At 59.3% G+C, this 16115-nt stretch overlaps 2 protein-coding genes across 2 annotated transcripts in view; both read left to right on the top strand.

Moving 5' to 3' along the window:
- The window catches only part of LOC140899379 (uncharacterized), a 25393-nt gene extending 14129 nt beyond the window's left edge, over nt 1-11264 (top strand). Inside the window, exons 8-15 of the mRNA XM_073314810.1 lie at nt 2014-2721; nt 3703-3769; nt 4429-4572; nt 6358-6524; nt 7606-7669; nt 8357-8541; nt 10205-10500; nt 11050-11264. Coding sequence (XP_073170911.1) covers nt 2014-2721; nt 3703-3769; nt 4429-4572; nt 6358-6524; nt 7606-7669; nt 8357-8541; nt 10205-10500; nt 11050-11264 — 1846 coding nt within the window. The remainder of the gene's footprint in view (nt 1-2013; nt 2722-3702; nt 3770-4428; nt 4573-6357; nt 6525-7605; nt 7670-8356; nt 8542-10204; nt 10501-11049) is intronic.
- Nucleotides 10961-15862, top strand: TMEM141 (transmembrane protein 141). Its single transcript, XM_073314534.1, has 5 exons — nt 10961-11333; nt 12113-12179; nt 14092-14175; nt 14644-14751; nt 15521-15862. Exons 1-5 carry the CDS (start codon nt 11280-11282, stop codon nt 15598-15600), a joined length of 393 nt encoding a protein of 130 aa, XP_073170635.1. The 5' UTR covers nt 10961-11279; the 3' UTR covers nt 15601-15862.
- Nucleotides 15863-16115: the final 253 nt, after the last annotated feature.

Below are 16115 nucleotides of genomic sequence, written 5' to 3' on the forward strand. Positions count from 1 at the left end.
CTGAGCAGAGCGGGGTGACTTTGACCTTGGGTGCAGGGATAAAAAGTGTAATGGGAAGGAGGGGAGCTCACCATGACCCTAGGGCTGTCCTCTACACAACCCCCTAGAGACAAGACCTGTTGTCAGGTGTGGCTCTGTAGATCTAGGGTAACTTATTCTGCTGGGTCTATGGGCCTGATTTGGCGCTTCCATTGGGTTTACACTAGTAAGACTTCAATGGAGTGATGCTTGGTGTGACTTGTTGCCCCCCCCCCCTTTAAGATGCCACCTGATGTGCTTAAATCCACTGAGCCCACCTGTTCTGCCAGCCTGAGCCCCCTTTAACCTGTCTTGTTGAGCCAGGCTCTTAAGCCTCCTCTAGCACCCACACAGGAAGGGCTACCCCCAACTGCAGAATGACGCAGACACTGAGATCAGCTCTGGGAAGAATCAGCTTATGGGACTTGCCCCAACACTCAGGTGTCCACCTCTCTTGGAGTGCAGAACCAAAGGTATATTACGAAATCCACCTCCTTCCTCAATGTGGTGGAAGGTATGTACAGCCTCTTACCTGCCCCCCCCCATTATGAATTGCATAAACTGGGTTTCAGAATAAACAGAAAACAAGTTTATTAACTAGAAAGAGTAGCTATTAAGTAAGTATAAGAGATAACAAACAGAGCAAAGGAGATTACTGAGCAAATAAAATCAAACCATGCAAACTAAGCTTGATTCACTAAAGAAACAGGTTACAGAATGTAATTTCTCCCCCTAAATGTTGAATTAGGCAGGATGCAGAGTTTCTGTAGCTCAGAGTTCCAGTCATTTCTTCTTACAGACTGGCCTCCGTCTCAGTCTGGACTCTCCCGTGCCCTTCCCTTCAGGTTAGGGCCTTTGTTCCTCCAGATACTTTCAGCAGTCTTCCTTCATGGGGGGAGGAATAGCTCAGTGGTTTGAGCATTGGCCTGCTAAACCCAGGGTTATGAGTTCACAACCATCTAGGGATCTGGGGCAAAAATTGGGGATTGGTCCTGCTTTGAGCAGGGGGTTGGACTAGATGACCTCCTGAGGTCTCTTCCAACCCTGATATTCTATGATTCTTGGGTAAGCGACGGAGGAGAGTGTCATTTGCCTTTCTCCTCACCCTTAAATAAGATTTACATAAGGCAGGAATCCTTTATTTCCCAAACGTGACCCACCTTCCCTTTTAGTGGAAAGTTACAAGAAGACCAAGACAATGTTTTGGATCAGGTGACAAGACCACCTGACCTAGTAGTGTCACAGTTACGTCCCAGGACGCCTCCCAGGAGGGAGAGAGATTAGTATCTTCAATCTTGTTTCTTCCACATGGCTCATCTGGTGGGCGTCTTCCTAATACACACCCAGTTGTAATTGTTACATAGTCCATATTCCTAACTTTAGATGCAGAAATGATACATGCATACAAATTCAGTAAATCATAACCTTTCCAATGATATCTTACATGAGTCATCTTGCATGAAGTATATCTCAGTTATGTCACATCCATATCATAAGCATATTTTCGCAAAGAATATGGAGTGTAATGTCACACTTGGGTTATACAACTGAATGTGACCCCCTGACTCCATGGTCTCCAGTGGGGTGCAAGTTGTACCGCTTTGCCTCCTGTGCTATTTACAACCCATTTACACTGAAAGCCTGGTTCTCCTCTCACTGACCTCAGCAGAGTTACTCCTGATTTACACCCATGCCACTGAGACCAGAACCATGCCCCGGCCGTCACTGTCCACTCCCGTTCCCATCACGGTTGATTGTGGCCCACTGCCATAAAGGATGGATCCTTTGTGCCAGATCTGGCTCTTGGTCACACTGGTGTAAATCCACAGTAACTCTCTGAAGCCCATAGAGCTACCCCGACCGGTGTGGCTAAGAGCAGAATCTGGCCCTCTGTCTGCTGGGCTAGCATGTCTTTGGGTCTAGCCTTGGCTGACCTGAGAAGACACCACGTTCACTTCTGCTAAGTGGTTCTGTTATCTCCTGCTGTGTCTGCAGGCTCTATGATGGGGATGCCCTGCTGTACCGGGGGCCAGCGCTCAGCTATGCCTTCGCAGGCAGCGTGCCACGCCAGGAATACCACTTTCAGCTCTGCCTTGAGGCGAGGGGCGACCGGGGGCCGTACAGCGATGCTACGGTGCTGACCAGAGAAGAGCCAGTGCCCAGTTGCCCCTTGGACTTCCACGTGACAGGTCGCACGGCCACCCAGTTAAAATTGAGCTGGGCCCCTCCGGCCGAGCCTAACGGCCCCATCAAACACTACACAGTGTACAGAGGGGAGGCCCTGGTGGGCTCCACCCCAGAACTCAGCTGTGTTGTGGGAGGCTTGGCCCCTTCCACGAGCTACCGGGTCAGCGTCTGCGCATGCACCAGCAAAGTCCAGGGAGGGAAGGCCACGCTGCTCACCAAGACCATGTCCCTGAGGGGCCATGCCCCGGAGGGGTTAACCCTTCTAGTGCTGGGGCGCAGTGAGATCTTTGTGACGTGGGACGTGCCCAAAGCACCCCTGGGACGCTTCTTTAACTATGAGCTGTGCCTGAATGGGGAAGTGGTGTACCTGGGCACGGCACGCTCCTACATGGCCCGCAGGCTCAGGGCCAACACGGCCTACACCTGCACCGTCAGTGCCCTCACCAGCGCGGGTCGCTGTGTCAGCCGGCCAGTCACCAAACGCACACCCAGGGACGAGTACAGCGATGTCAGCAGGTGAGATCTCACTGTCACAGCCACATGGTGCCCCTTGGGCGGGCCCCTGTTATCCCCAACACTGTCACCCTGAAAACACCCCTGCCTTGGCTAGACCCACCACCACCCTGGTGCCCTTTTAGCTCTCTTGGCATCACCACCTCCATCTCCACCCCCCTCGGCCCCCTACTCAGCACTACCACTATGACTCTGCCCCTGCCTGTGCCAAGACCCGGCCCGGTTCACCGCAGCCTCCACAGTGCCACCCCCCTCGGCCCCTCTTTCCTACACCCAAACTTGGCTTGCCCGCCAGCCAAGCTGAGCCCACACCTTTCCAGAGCTGGTTGGTCTAGACTGAAGCGAAGTTCTCCAGCACTGTTCCCTGAGCCTGGATTTGAAGGAGTTCTTGTGTGTTGCCTGCTCCCTCTGGTGCCATTATCCCTCCTCAGGGAGTGGGCAGCCTGCCACAGCCTCCACTCCCAGCGAGACTCCGGAATTCCCTCAGGAGCCAGGAAGGGGCAGAGGCAACACAGGGGAGTCTTTCAAACCTTCCCCTGCCAGGCCCCCGAGAGCCCCTCTCCTGCTGAGCAGAAGGGCCAGTAAACCCTGGGAGATTAAGAGCAGCGCAAAACCCCCTGGCACGCCCAGGTACGGCTTGGGGCTGGGCAGCTACTGCAGGTGCTCTGGCTGGGATCTCTTCCATGGGGATCAGCAGGTGGGAACCAGGGGAGGAGATGGGGCAGACGAGAGACATGAGGGGATCCTCTGAGCACCACCAAGAGGGCATAGACCATGGGAGCCTGCTGCCAGTTCCAGGGTCAGAGCCGAGCATGGGCTGGAGGATCACACCCCATGCCATGGCTGGAGGGCAGAGCATCAGCACCTGTGCCCCCTTCGCTCTGCCCTTACATGCCCCTGGGGTTAGTTGAATCTCTGTCCCCATCCCACCTGAGGTGGTTTTACAGCCCGGCGCTAAGAGAGCTGCCATGCTTCCTCCCCCAGGAGAGACCCTTCCCTGTCCTGCTCCAGACAGCGAAGCCAGGAGACTCGAGCTGCCGGCCCCTCCAAGGTGGGTATGGGCAGCACCCCCCCGCACCCCTCCACACACACACACAGTGGGAACAGGTCAGGCCAGGAACCTGAGACCCCACAGGCCTGATGCAACGCTGGAAGCAGCAGGGGTGGGGGCTTGGCTCAGGTGCCCGGTGGGGAAGGGGACTTTGGGGCATAAGCAGCTGGTGTCTGACACTTGTCCATTAACCATCCCTGGGGTTCTGCTCCATCCTCCAAAGCCCTGGCCCCGAGACCCAAGGCCAGTTCAGGGACATGCCCAGCCAGGAAGGCCCGCTCGGCACAGACAGCGTTAAGACTTGCTGGTGCCAGGGCAGAGAGACGAGAGTCCTGGGGCAGCTTGGCTTCTTGTCATGGGGGGGACCGTTCTGGCTGCTGGCCAGCTGCCAGAGGCCTAGTTCACCCCGGCCTCACTGAGAGACACGAGCACACAGCCATGCAGGATTTGGGTCCCAGGGAAACCAGAGCATGCTCAGCCCCTGGGGCGAGACGCCGCTCTCTCCCGATGCCTCCAGTGACTGCTGTGGGATCACTGCTGAATCCCCCAGGGCCAGGGAGCGGAGTGAGACCTTTCCTAGCTCCCTTGTGTAAACAGGATGAACAGAAAACCCCCCACTCGACAGGCCAACCCCTCCTTTGTGCCTCCCTTCTCACCAGGCTGCCCCACTTCCCAGGGACGCTGGGCACCCAAAGCAGCGGGCGCCGGATGCAAAGAGCCTCCCCAGGCAAACTGCACTTCAGCCCAGTGGGGAGAACAGCTCAGCCGAACCTGGGGCGCTGAGCAGACGGCTCTTCCCAGAGGTACCAGCAATATCTGGCCAGCTGCAGGGGGCACCCCCCATGTGTGTGTGCATGCAACCCTCAGTGTGTATCCCTGTGCACCAGTGGGCATCTGCACGCATTGCTGTGCGTGTGTGTGTGTGTTTGCATGTGTGCTCTTCTCCGGGCATGCATGCAGGGGTGGGCAACATTGCCCCTCTTTCAGCCCAAGCAGCTAGTCAACGTGTGGGGGCCTGGGCCTCTTCCCGGGGAGCAGAAATTGGTGCCAGGCGGGTACTTCTCTGATGAACGGTGACAAGGAAGGCACAAGGCCCTGCTTCTCCAGACACAGGGGGAACCCAGAACAAAAGGAGCAGTGTCTTAGCAGCCTCTTTAGCCACCAGACCCCTAAAGCTCTCGCTCTCTCTCTCCAGGTCACCCTGTGCTTACCAGCTGCTGCTTGGCCTCCCTCCCCTTTGCCTCTGCCCTGCTCTCCGTTCTGCCTCTTCACAGTTTCTGGGTGTTCAGCCTTCCTTCACACAAAGACAGCCAGCCCCCCCCGCCCCTCACTCAGCCCAACTCCTGGGCAGGGGCGCATCCCCCTCTTCTCCTGGGTGGGGGCTTCTGGTCAGCTCAGCCTGAGTTACCTGACCGGTGCGTCACCCCCCGTCTCTGAGATCAATGTAGTCACCAGGACCTCTCAGCGTAACACCGAGTACATGTGCATCCCTGTGTGTGTGTACAATGTGTGTGTACAGGCGAGTGGTGTGCATGTGTGTGGGTGCATCCCTGTGCGTGTGTGTGTGTACAATGTGTGTACAGGCGAGTGGTGTGCATGTGTGTGGGTGTGTGTGTACAATGTGTGTGTACAGGCGAGTGGTGTGCATGCGTGTGGGTGCATCCCTGTGCGTGTGTGGGTGCGTGTGTGTACAATGTGTGTATACAGGCGAGTGGTGTGCATGCGTGTGGGTGCATCCCTGTGCGTGTGTGTGTGTACAATGTGTGTGTACAGGCGAGTGGTGTGCATGTGTGTGGGTGCATCCCTGTGCGTGTGTGGGTGCGTGTGTGTACAATGCGTGTGTACAGGCGAGTGGTGTGCATGCGTGTGGGTGCATCCCTGTGCGTGTGTGGGTGCGTGTGTGTACAATGCGTGTGTACAGGCGAGTGGTGTGCATGCGTGTGGGTGCATCCCTGTGCGTGTGTGGGTGCGTGTGTGGGTGCGTGTGTGTACAGGCAAGTGGTGTGCATGCGTGTGGGTTCATCCCTGTGCATATTTGAATGTGAGTGGTCTGTGCAGGTGACCTAGGGGAAAAGCCCCAGCAGCACTACTGACATTAGCTGACAGCGAGTGGCACAGAAATAACTCCTCCCCCCAGCCCCCTTGCCATGCAGGGAGGGGCTGGAGTTCAGTGTCTCCCTCCCCTGGGAAATGGGCTCACGCTTCCCAGGCTGCTGGAGCTACTGACACTGGTTAGTGAGCGAGCCCAGCCCGCGAGGGACCACGGGCCAGCCTGCTGCGAGAGGTCGGCCAGACAACATCTGTGCCATGCGCGGGGAGGGCTCATATGGAATCACAGGCGGCAAAAAATTCTCTGCAGTCCACAGGGGGCCACCAGGCCCTGCCCCAGCTAGTCCCAGCAGCCCCCCGGGCACCACACCAGGGCAGAGAAATTGCAGGAGGTAAAACCCCTTTCAAATACGCCCCGCACAGGGCCTTCCTGGTGTCTCCTTCTTGTCTCTCAAACAGCTGGCAACAGTCCTCCCTCTCGGGCACCCCGGCTAGGCAGGGCTCACCCGGTCTGCGTGCTGTGGCCCATGTCCCTTCAGCTCAGTCGCTCCCTAGAGCGGAGGAAACCCAGACCGGCAGCCTCAGGCCAGCAGAGGGCCGAGCTACGGCTCCCCCCTGTCCTGGAGAGCTTGGGGCATCCGCAGCTCAGGGCTCCATTGGGGAGCCAACAGCTCCGGGGGCTGCAGAGGCCAAAGCCACAAACAAGGTGAGTGCCCTCCACGCCGAGCGACTTCCCCCTGCCCCTGCTCTCCTTCGCCGGGCAGCTCCCTGGCCTGCACGGGAGCCAGAGCCACACAGCACGGGGGGGACGGGGTGGGGGGCAGGGAGGCAGCTAGGAACCGAGGGGCTAGGTTGTGCTCAGCCTTAGGCATGCAATAAACTTTTGCACTCCTGCCCCCGGAGCCAGTCCCCCGGTACACCCTGGAGCTTGGTGCCCCCGGCACACCCCTGGAGCTGACGCAGCCCTCGGCATGTGACTGCAGCATGCTGTTCCCAGCCCCCGGCTCAGTCAGCAGGAGCTCCCCCCAGGACACCCACGGCAGCACGGGCCTCTCGGCTGCCCCCCAGCGTGGGCCCAGCTCTGGAGCTGGCTCCAATGCCAAGGGCTCTCTTTGGAGTGGCGGGTGGGGCTGGGTGCTGGGCAAACCAAGCCAGCCGAGGCCTCCAGAGAAGCTCAGTGCACTCGCTGGCCTGCTAATGCCCAGGCATTGCCTGCAAATCAAACAACACAAAGGCCTTGAACTAGTGCCCTGAGATGCAAAGTTCTGCCTGCACCCCGCCCCCTAATGGTGCTATGACACTTCACACCAGTTGTGGCTCTGCCCCAAAGCGGCTAACAGAATGACCGCGGCTTTGCTGTGTCCGCTCTCGTCCCAGGGCAGGACTGGCCGGGGCTGTAGCCGGCTCCTGCCCGCCGAGGAGCAGCCCCGGAGTCCTCAGAAGACAGCTGTGCCCCTGGGCGTGTCTCACAAGGGAAACGTCAGCCTCTACCCTGCAATGGCACCCACGAGAGTTCTCTGCCCACAGCAGCGGGATGGCTGCAGGCATGGAGCTGGGTTTAACGCTGAATGCACAAGGGAAGACATGCCCTCGGGGAGAGGTCACCCCTGCCTGCCACTGCTCTGCCTTTCAGATTGGCTGGCAGGGCTCAGCCGGCGGGCCCCACAGCATGGCAGGTGCCGGGGGCTGAGCATGTTGGAGCGTGAGGGGACCTGGAGGGCTCTGATGCCCAGATTCCCTGCAGGCCCCCGAAGCTTCCCGGCTAACCTCCTCCCTGCGATGGGCAGGAGGCCCTCTGGCCAGACACCCCAGGGGACGCTCCTCGGAGACCACCTGCTCGCCCAGGCTGTGGTAAGTGGTGACTCTCGGGATGTGCTCCCCTGTGCAGCTAGGACTCAGGCCCCGGGAACACTCTGTGTCGTACTCCTCACCTGGCACCAGCAGTCTCCGAGCCCGGGGCCCTGTCAGGCCCCAGTGTGGGCCAAGAAGGAATCTCTCCTGTCTCCTCTCCTTGCTGGGGGGTTGTGCATTTCCAAAGTGATCCCGGCTGGCTTTACCACCTCCCTTTGTGTTGTTACTACCAGAGCTCCTGGAGGTCTCAGCTGAGCTCAGGGCACTGGACTGACACAGTCCCTGCCCCAAAAGCTTACAGCCTCAAGAGACAAAGGGTGGCAAGAGGAACTAATGCACAGAAAGGGGAAGCGACTTGCCCAAGGTCACCCAGAAGGTCAGTGGCAGAGCTGGCAATAGACCCTGGGTCCCTTGAGCCCCTGTCCAGCCTGCTAACCGCTAGGCTGCACTGCCTTCCCTTTTCTGCTCCTTTGACGCCCCCATCCTCCCTCACTGCAGACCCTCCAAAGCTCCCAGTTCTCAGGGCTATGGCCCAGGGTGGGGGGAGGCTCTGTTCTGAAGGAAATGGTCAGGGCCTCCCAGTAGCCACCTGCAGTCCCAGGGCAGAGGCCCTGAGCATCAGAGCTCGGCCCTGCCTCAAGCTGGGCACTGCCCATGGCTGCCAGGGTCTCTGCACTCCGTGAGCAGGCTGGCTTGGCCAAGGGCGAGTTCCAGATCTCAGGGAGAATCCCCATGGCAGTAAAAGCACTGAGCATCTGTGTCTCTCCAGCAGCCCCAGAAGGAGGATGCGGGCAGGGCCTGCTGCACCTCCTGGCACCACAGCCTCAGCAGGGAGACAAGAGTTTGCAACGGAAAGCAGCCATGAAAAGCAGGTAAATGGGGCAGGGGGAAGAGGTGGGACAGCAAACCGGTGGCCCCCCGATGGGAGAGGGGAACGGGAGCCATTAGTCCTGTGCTGGGGAGGGGGTGCAGTGGAAGGTGTTAGGTGGCTGGACTGTCTGTGGGCTTTTCCTGCTCCTATGTCCTGGGATTGCGGCTGTTGCTGGATTCCAGCCCAGCTGGCATGTCCATACTCCCCTGACTTCCCTGCCGCAGCACTGCCCTGACCCTGCTCTGGGTGCCAGTGCAATTCCATGGCCCATCTCCAGGGGGTGCTATAGAGCCCCCTCCTCTATGGCCAGGAGCAGGCGTTTTGGGGACCAGCGACCTGCTCACTGCCACCGCCACCAGGCCAAGCCCTCCTTGCACTGAAGGAGCCTCTCGGTGCTTGCCTCGACCAGCTTCTTCCCCCGGACATAGCCCTGTTCCAAGCGCTGAGCTGGTGGAGACGAGTGGATTCAGTCGTTTTTGCCTTCCAGAAACCGTGGCCCTTTGGATGGGAAACTGAGGCCGGAGCTGCTTGTACTGGTGGGTGCTGACAGGGCCACGCCCTGAAAAGCTGTGGTCCTGGGTAATGCCCTGTGCCATCTCCATGGCCTGACTCAGCACTAACGGAGGCCTGGGGAGCAGGAAATCATCACTCGAGTCTGGATTTCTCATACAGAACTGACCTGACCTCATGGCTCTGCCTACCCAAGGGGTCCCCAGGGGCTTTACACACCCTGGCCTTTGATGCCCACCGTGACAGTGTCTGGGATCTCGACTGTCTCCCCAGACACCCACTGGCAGAGCAGAGCAACATCTCATCTAAAGGCTGGCACCTGTGCCAGCTGCCTGCCCTGGTGCTGCTCTGCAGGGAACCCAAGCCCTGGTGCAGGACTGGACCCCACAACCTTTAGATTGGAGGGAAAGTGGAGACAGTGAATGTTTGGCACACCCCTGGGCAGGGAGGGGCTCTGGGTACAGCCACGGAGGGTGGCTTGCTGGAGATTAACACACACACACTTGGTGTGTTACTCTCTGACCCCCGTTGGCCAATGACAGGAGGGCCAGGAGACTACAGACAGGGCCTGGAGGTGGGGGCAAAAAGGGATGAGAAATGGGGGGCCCTAGAGGCCCCCTTGTCTCTGCTGTCCAGCCTGCGGTGCACGGGAAAGTGCTGACACAGGGCCACCAGCCACAGCTCTCATCTTGTCAAACACCCGAGGTTTGCCAGGCTCAGAACTCACATCCAGACCCCAGAAACGATTCGCTGGGGATTGTCCCTAGAGCTAAACAGCTTTGGAATAAACCGTCTCTGCTGCCGTCGAGACTGGGATGTTCCCTGGGCACAAACAACCCGAGAGAGGGTGCCCTGCAAACTCATTCCCCATCAGAGGGCACAGCACCTTCCCCAGCACACACGTGCACACGCACGAGAGGGCGTCACGCAAAGATTCACCAAACATGCCGCTCACCCATCGAGGGTCCCCCTCCATGTCATCCACCACAGGCACCCCCGTCACAGAATCAGAGGCCCTGACCATGCCCTCCCACACCTGACAAAGCCCCCAAGCGGGACCCCAAGGGAGGGACACAAAAGATACCTTTTATGCAGGAGACGGGAAACGCTGTGGGATTTGCGCCCTGGCATGTGCCTGGCTCTTCCTGTTCTAGCTGCAGTAAATCATTTTCAGCAACAAAAGGGAAACCGGGGAGGCGCCAGGTGTGTGTGTGGAATGCGGGTAACAGGACTAAAACCAGCCGCATCCCTGGGAACCAGGCGCGCTGCAAGATGCCACCTATGGAGCAGCCCAGGAGGCCAGAGACAGATTCGGCCTGCGGAGAGCACCACAAACAACACTGGGCGCAGCAGGGGGCGCCCCCACCCATTCACCGGCAGAGCGTCGCGTTCACACCCATTCTGGACTGCGGGGTCCACATGCATAATCCTCCCGTGACCACAGCCCGAAGTACTGGGGGGCTTCGCCTCCCGCCCCCATGCGCTCGCTCACGGGCCGCAGACACCGGGCACATTCACAGAGCGGGGGCCAGGGGGCACCACACGCAAAAACACGCTTGCACAAAAACACACCCACACACCTCACACCTCCACATTCGCCCACCGAGCGTGCCCAACGTACCCCGCCAACAGAGGGTCACCCCCGCACACCAGTAGACGGCGACGTCTCCCACAAAGGCCGAGCCTAACACAGGTCGTTGCAAGGGCTTACGGAGACGCTTAACAACGAGCAGCCCGCTAGCCCCATGGACTCCAATGGGACCCCTCCCCTGTGCACAGTTACGTGCATCCCGCTTTGTAGTCTCGGGGATCTCCGGAGCACGTGCACAGCCACCCACCCGCGCGCAGCGGCATGCATGCACCCCCCCCCCCCCAGGCACACACACGAGCCTGCACAGACCCCGTATGCACACGCACGCACGCAGAACCCCCATGCAAGTGCACACGCGCGATGCACCCCCGTGGAGAGACACACACACCGGACCGCGCTGGGGTTCAGCCAGGGGCACCCCGGGGCGGGCCGGTGGGCGAGAGGAGGACGGCCCCGGGGCAGAGCCGTGGCCAGGGCAGCCAGCCCTGCAGATGGTGCTGCTCGCCGGGCCGGGCCGGGCCGGGCCGGGCGCTCCCTCGCTGCCGGAGGAAGCAGGAAGAGCCGGGCTGGCAGCCGGGGCGGAGGCCGGGCAGGGCGCGGCGGGAGCCGGGGGCGCGGTCTAGGGGCTCTCTGCGGCCATGGTGAACCTGGGGCTGTCGCGGGTGGACGACACCGTGGCTGCGAAACACCCGGTCGGTGGCAGGGCCCGGGCTGGGCTGGGCTGGGCTGGGCTGGGCAGGGCGGGGGGGCTCAGCCCCGGCCCTGGGGGTTCGGATGGGGGGGCCCGGGCTGGGCTGGGCAGGGCAGGGCTGGGCGGGGGGGCTCAGCCCCGGCCCTGGGGGTTCGGGTGGGGGGGGCCCGGCGGGGCAGGGGCAGGGGCCGGGGCAGGGCGCACGGTCCCGCGGCGGAGGGGGCTGGTGGCCGGGGGCTCGCGGGGAGCAGACCGGGGCTGTGCGCTGCCCCCAGCCCGGGCCAGGACCTTCCGCTCGGCAGCAGCCCCGGGCTCGAGCGGGCCGTCCGCAGAGCCCGGGGCCAGGGCAGCTGTGGGGTGAGGGGCCGGGGGCAGGACCGGCTCCGAGAGGTAGGGCCGGGAGCAGCTGTCGTTGCCCTGGGCACGGCCGGGTGCAGGTGTCCTGCAGTGAGCAGCGGGGCGGGGGCAGGATTTGCCCCTGCAGGCACTGAGGGACGTTAGCGGACCCCGAGCCGCCCGCTGGCAGGTGCGAGCAGGCGGGTGATGCACCCGGGAGGGACAGGTGAGCTCCCCGGGCAGGTGGCTGGGGCGGAAGCCAGGTGCCGGGGCCGCTCAGCGAGAGGGACCTGGGGGTCGCCGTGGGCGGATCAATGCGGGGCCCAAGGAGAAGCAGGTTCCGGCGCAGCGAGGGAGGAGACTCGAGCCCAGGGTTTCCTTGTTTGTCCTTTTCACACCGTCTCGTCTGCTGCCCCCAACTCCCTTTCCTTGCTGCTGTTCCAGGGGCTGCAGGAATACGCTCTGTGCCAGTCCCACGCGTTCATGAAGGGCATCGGGACCTTTATCACAGGTAGGGTGCAGCGGGCGGCCCTCCTGCTGCTCTGCAGGCAGACACAACCTGTTGGGGCCACTGGGCATCACGGGGCCTGGGGAGGGAGAGGCCAGGTTGAGGGTCTAGGGCACGAACAGCCATCTCCCCCAGCTCGTTGGCTCTCAGACTGCCCATTTGCATCCCCCCAGCTCATCCAGCTCCCAGCAATGGACCGGCCGGAGCACTGGGGTCTGAGCCAGAGCTCTGGGCATCTTCCTCTCTGAAGGGCTGCCCTCCTCCCTGTCCCCCTGACTCTGCAGAGTTTTGCTGGGTTTAGCTGGAACTGCAAGAGGGACCAGTTCAAAGCCCAGATGCTCAGTGTGACTCCTCCCCGGGGGCCGAGCCTGCAGGCGTCGCACTTCATGCCATGCTCCCATTAGAGCTATAGGCCAAACTGGGTTGGGGCTGTTGGTACCTGGGTGAGAGTCCGTGGGAAAGGCAGGGCACCGCAGGAGTGATTCAGCGAGTGACACTCCTCCCCCAGTGCCCCAGCCTAGCACTACGGGCTGCCATCTTGTGGAGGAGAAATCAAAGCAAAGTCTCATCCATGTGTAACTATCTTCCATCCCATGGGACTTTTGCAGTAGTCAGGGAATTAACCTGGCCACTTTCAGCTGGGTTATTGCATCCTGCCCCCCTACATTTTCCCGCAGCTGCAATTGGCTCTGATATTCGCAAGCGTGTTGTATTAATGGGAGTGTTGTAAGCAAGAGACAAGAAGTAATTCTTCCGCTCTGATTAGGCCTCAGCTGGAGTATTGTGTCCAGTTCCGGGTGCCACATGTCAGGAAAGATGTGGACAAATTGGAGAAAGTCCAGAGAAGAACAACAAAAATGATTAAAGGTCTAGAAAACATGATCTGTGAGGGAAGATTGAAAAAATTGGGTTTGTTTAGTCTGGAGAAGAGACGACAGAGAGGGGACATGATAACAGTTTTCAAGTACATAAAAGGTTGTTACAAGGAGGAAGGAGAAAAATGGTTCTCTGTAACCTCTGAGGACAGGACAAGAAGTAATGGGCTTAAATTGCAGCAAGGGCGGTTTAGGTTGGACATTAGGAAAAACTTCCTAACTGTCAGGGTGGTTACGCACTGGAATAAATTGCCGAGGGAGGTTGTGGAATCTCCAACATTGGGGATTTTTAAGAGCGGTTAGACAAACACCTGTCAGGGATGGTCTAGATCAGGGGTTCTCAACCTTTTTCTTTCTGAGCCCCCTTTCCCCCAACATGTTATAAAAACCTCCACGGCCCCCCTGTGCCACGACTCTTTTTCTGCATATCCAGTAGATTAAAAGCCAGGGCTGGCATTGTGGGGTAGCAAGCAGGACAAGTGCCTGGGAGGCCCTGCAAAGCTAAGTTGCTCAGGCTTTGGCTTCAACCCAGGGTGGTGGGGCTCAGACTTCGGCATCAGCCCCAGGCACCAGTGAGTCTAACGCTGGCCTTGCTCTCTGGCTTATTTTGGCAGACCCCCTGAAACCTGCTCATGGCCCCACAGTGGGCCATGGACCCCTGGTTGAGAACCACTGGTGTAGATAATACTTAGCCCTGCCATGAGTGCAGGGGAGTGGACTAGATGACCTCTCGAGGTCCCTTCCAGTTCTATGATTCTTCACTTCCTGTCCTAAATTGTTACCCTGGAGGGGCTGCATTCAGTGTTGGCTGAAGGGATCCCTGTACTGTAGTGTTAGGAATGCTTGTTCTGTGCTTTGGGGTCTCTGGATGGAAGGCACTATCACTGCCATTTGTTAGATTGCGGTGGTGCCCACTGTGTGCCGGGCACCTTCCAAACCCAGAGGGAGATGCAGCCCCTGCCCGGAGGAGCATGCAAGCTGCAACAGAGAGGTCAGCTGCAGTAACTGCATCCACACTCACGCGGGTCTCGTATTAACAGGCATCGGAGCAGCTTTCGTTCTTCAGAAGCTGATCAACAAGAAGCTGCCCTACCCCCTGCAGTGGAACGTGCTGCTGTCTGTAGGTCAGTCCTCAATGCGCGCTGGGCCTCTCAGGCAGCCCCCATCCCCCAGGGGTTCCATCAGCGGGGCAGGCATGTTACGCTCTTAACAGTCCAAGGTCCTGGGGTTTGCCTGTAGTTCACGAGAGCCAGGAACAGGACTCACAGTTCTGTCTTACCAGAGAAGGATCCTCGCTCCCACCTGTGATGTAGTGAAATCCCTGCTTCCCTTTAAAGTGCTCAGACTGACTCAGGCCACCTGCACTCCCCCCCCCCCCCCCCCACACACACCAGTGAGCATGTTTGCAGTGACACCGGTGGACTTCCCGGGGATCACTCCTGGTTCACGCGGGTGAGCAAAAGGCGACTCAGAAACCAACAGCCCTTTTCACGCAGCCCCAGTTGTTCTTTACAGAGAGCAGGACCCCACCTGCTGGGACACCTTTGCTTCCCATGGGACTTGGAAACACCCCTGCCTGTTGGTGCTTTCAGTTGCAGGTTCAGTTGCCAGCTACGCCGTGACCAGGATAGAGACCCGGAAGTGTTCCAACCTCTGGATCTACCTGGAGACAGGGCAGTCCCCGCAGGGAGTGGCCAAAGGTGAGAGGCATTCACTGCTGAGGCAGCAGTTACCTGCTGTACTTGGGGCTCCGTGTGGCTGGTTTCACGTGGGCTGCATCTCCAGTTCTGAAGGGTCCTGCCTTGGCTCCACTAGCATCTTGTGCTTTGTCGTTTAACCAAAAATCGCTGTATAAATCCCACACACCTACGAAGCCCAGGCTGGAATTCCAGGCCTTCAGCTCTTGCGCTCGAGGAGAATCCCCCTAATTGGCAGCAGCGCGAGGTCGTTTATCCTCTCTGTGGATCAACTGCTGGAGACGCCATCCCCGAGGCAGCCGCGCACGCAGCCAGTGCAGTGCAATGGCTCCCATAGGCCCCCTGTGTTTGCCACGCTTTTGACACGTCCATGGGTGTCTGAGCGGGTCCTCATCCAAGTTAGGGGCTGTCTCATTGAGGAGGGAGAGATGGTTTGGTTCTGGTTTCGGGTTAATTCCTAGCGCCTCTCCTGGGGGATGGGATGGGATGGAATGGGCTGAGAACCCCCCTACATTAGTGTCCTGGGGTCATGCTGGTCTCTGATCACCTTGTAAGGTGATACTATGACAGCAGGGAGCACAGGGAAACGCACCCAAAAGCAGGTGCCGTAATGATTCCCCTAGACTGCTTGCTGAGTGCGGGTGTGTCTCTGCTGGGGATCCCGAGAGCCTGGTGTGCTGTCTCACTGAGTTACACCACGTGGGGGGTGGGTGTTTTTATCAGCGTTCCTGGCCGGTCTGAGTTCTAAATAGCTTTCTCTCATCTGTTGCAGAAAATCTCCACAGTCCAGATCCCACAGAGAATGCAGAAACGAGGATGAGGAGAAACAAATATGGAGACGACATGGAATAGCTGGGGGAGCCTGGAGCTCCGTCCCGACTCCTTTACAACTTGTACTGTGTGTGACCGGGGCTAGAGCTGCATTGCGACACCTGGGGAGCGAGGAACGTCCCCTCCACTGCCGATTCATGAGGCTCGGGGAAGTGCAGGGAAGGATTTAGGGTGGGATGGAGGTAGGGTGTGCAAAGCCCAGACGGACTTTGTGTGAGCAGCAAAGGTTGGAAAAGTAATACAAATATATAGCTAAAAATGGACATTTTGGACAAAGTGAAGTTTAGGGGTGGTCGGAGAGGGGGAGGTATGGGGGTACAGAGAAGGGGGAGGTATGGGGGTAGCATGTGAAATCACTGTGTGGGGGGTGGCAGCAGCTACTGCAGGGGAAAGGCTGATGTAAATGCCCAGGGAGGCAGGTATCCCCCAGAGTGGGCTGGAGGATCCCAGTCACGCTGCTGGGCCTGTCCCTGCCCTGGGGGGTCTGTTCTGCCCTCAGTGCTCACGTGAAACGTCCAGTAGCATCAATAGCCTGT

Source organism: Lepidochelys kempii, chromosome 16 (assembly GCF_965140265.1).
Source record: "Lepidochelys kempii isolate rLepKem1 chromosome 16, rLepKem1.hap2, whole genome shotgun sequence".
NCBI lineage: Eukaryota > Metazoa > Chordata > Testudines > Cheloniidae > Lepidochelys > Lepidochelys kempii.